Here is a 1,349-nt window from a genome sequence, read left to right as displayed (position 1 = left end):
TAGACCAGCCTATAGGAGCAATCCCCAAGAGACAAAGAAACTTTAAAGGCAAGTTAAGGAGTTGATGACTAAGGGGCAAGTAAGGGAGAGCATGAGTCCATGTGCGGTTCCTGTGTTACTAGTACCTAAGAAGGATGGATCTTGGTGAATGTGTATTGATTGTCGTGTAATTAACAATATCACTATAAAGTATAGACATCCAATTCCTAGAGTAAATGACATGTCAGATGAATTGCATGGATCTTGTATGTTTTCTAAGATACACTTAAAGAGTGGATATCATCAAATCTGCATGAGGAAAGGGGATGAATCGAAAAAAACATTCATAACAAAATATGGGTTATATGAGTGGTTAGTTATGCCTTTTTTGGATTAAGTAATGCACCTAGTACATTCATGAGACTTATGAACCATGTTTCACGTATTTTTATTGGAAAATTTGTTGTCGTTTATTTTGATGATATTTTGGTTTATAGTCGCACTTTACACGAACATATTGAACATTTGTGACTTCTTTTGGATGTTCTGAGAGTCGAAAAGCTGTATGCCAATCTCAAAAGTTACATTTTGCATGGATAAACTTGTTTTTCTTGGTTATATTATTAGAGCTAAGGGGATTGAAGTTGATGAGGAAAAGGTGAAAGCGATTAAGGAATGGCCGACGCCTAAGGGACTTGGGAATGTGAGGAGTTTCCATGGTTTGGCTAGTTCTTATAGGAGATTTGTTAAGGACTTTAGTACACTACCCGCCTCTCTCATTGAAGTTATCAAGCAAAGTGTTGGGTTTAAGTGGGGTGATGAGCAAGAAAAGGCTTTTCATTTGATTAAGGATAAGTTGTCTTTTGCACCTGTTCTTGCTTTACCTAACTTTACAAAAACTTTTGAGATTGAATGTGATGCTTCAAGAATAGGTATTGGAGCTGTTCTTATGTAGAAAAATAGGCCAATCACTTTCTTTAGCAAAAAGCTTAATAGGGTAGTCTTGAATTAACCCACATATGACAAGAAGCTTTATGCTTTGGTACACGCCTCAGAGACTTGGCAACATTATTTGTGGCCCAAAGAGTTTGTGATTCATACGGATCATGAATCTTTGAAGCATCTTAAGGGGTGACACTAGCTGAATAGGCAGCATGCTAAGTGGGTTTAATTCATCGAAACGTTTCCTTATATGATCAAGTACAAGCAAGGGAAGGAAAACGTGGTTGTATATGCTTTATCACACATGTAGGCACTACTTTATACTCTAGATGCCAAATTGTTGGGATTTATACATTAAAGATTTATATGTTGATGAAGTTGATTTTGGTAATGTGTTTAATACTTGTGAGAAAGTAGTGTTTGGGAAG

General features: G+C 36.5%; 1 protein-coding gene across 1 annotated transcript; it reads left to right on the top strand.

Annotated features, from left to right (window-relative positions):
• The first annotated feature begins 544 nt into the window (after positions 1–544).
• On the top strand, positions 545–934 carry LOC107262596 (uncharacterized mitochondrial protein AtMg00860-like). The gene has a single exon (XM_048379741.1). It carries the CDS (start codon positions 545–547, stop codon positions 932–934), a length of 390 nt encoding a protein of 129 aa, XP_048235698.1.
• The last annotated feature ends 415 nt before the right edge of the window (positions 935–1,349 follow it).

The sequence above is a fragment of the Ricinus communis genome, chromosome 9, assembly GCF_019578655.1.
Source record: "Ricinus communis isolate WT05 ecotype wild-type chromosome 9, ASM1957865v1, whole genome shotgun sequence".
Taxonomy (NCBI): domain Eukaryota; kingdom Viridiplantae; phylum Streptophyta; class Magnoliopsida; order Malpighiales; family Euphorbiaceae; genus Ricinus; species Ricinus communis.
This window is presented reverse-complemented; position numbering and strand designations above follow the sequence as displayed.

What these genes read in the sequence shown, in the direction of transcription:
- LOC107262596 (XM_048379741.1), top strand. Translation starts at nt 545, where the DNA reads ATGCCAATCTCAAAAGTTACATTTTGCATGGATAAACTTGTTTTTCTT.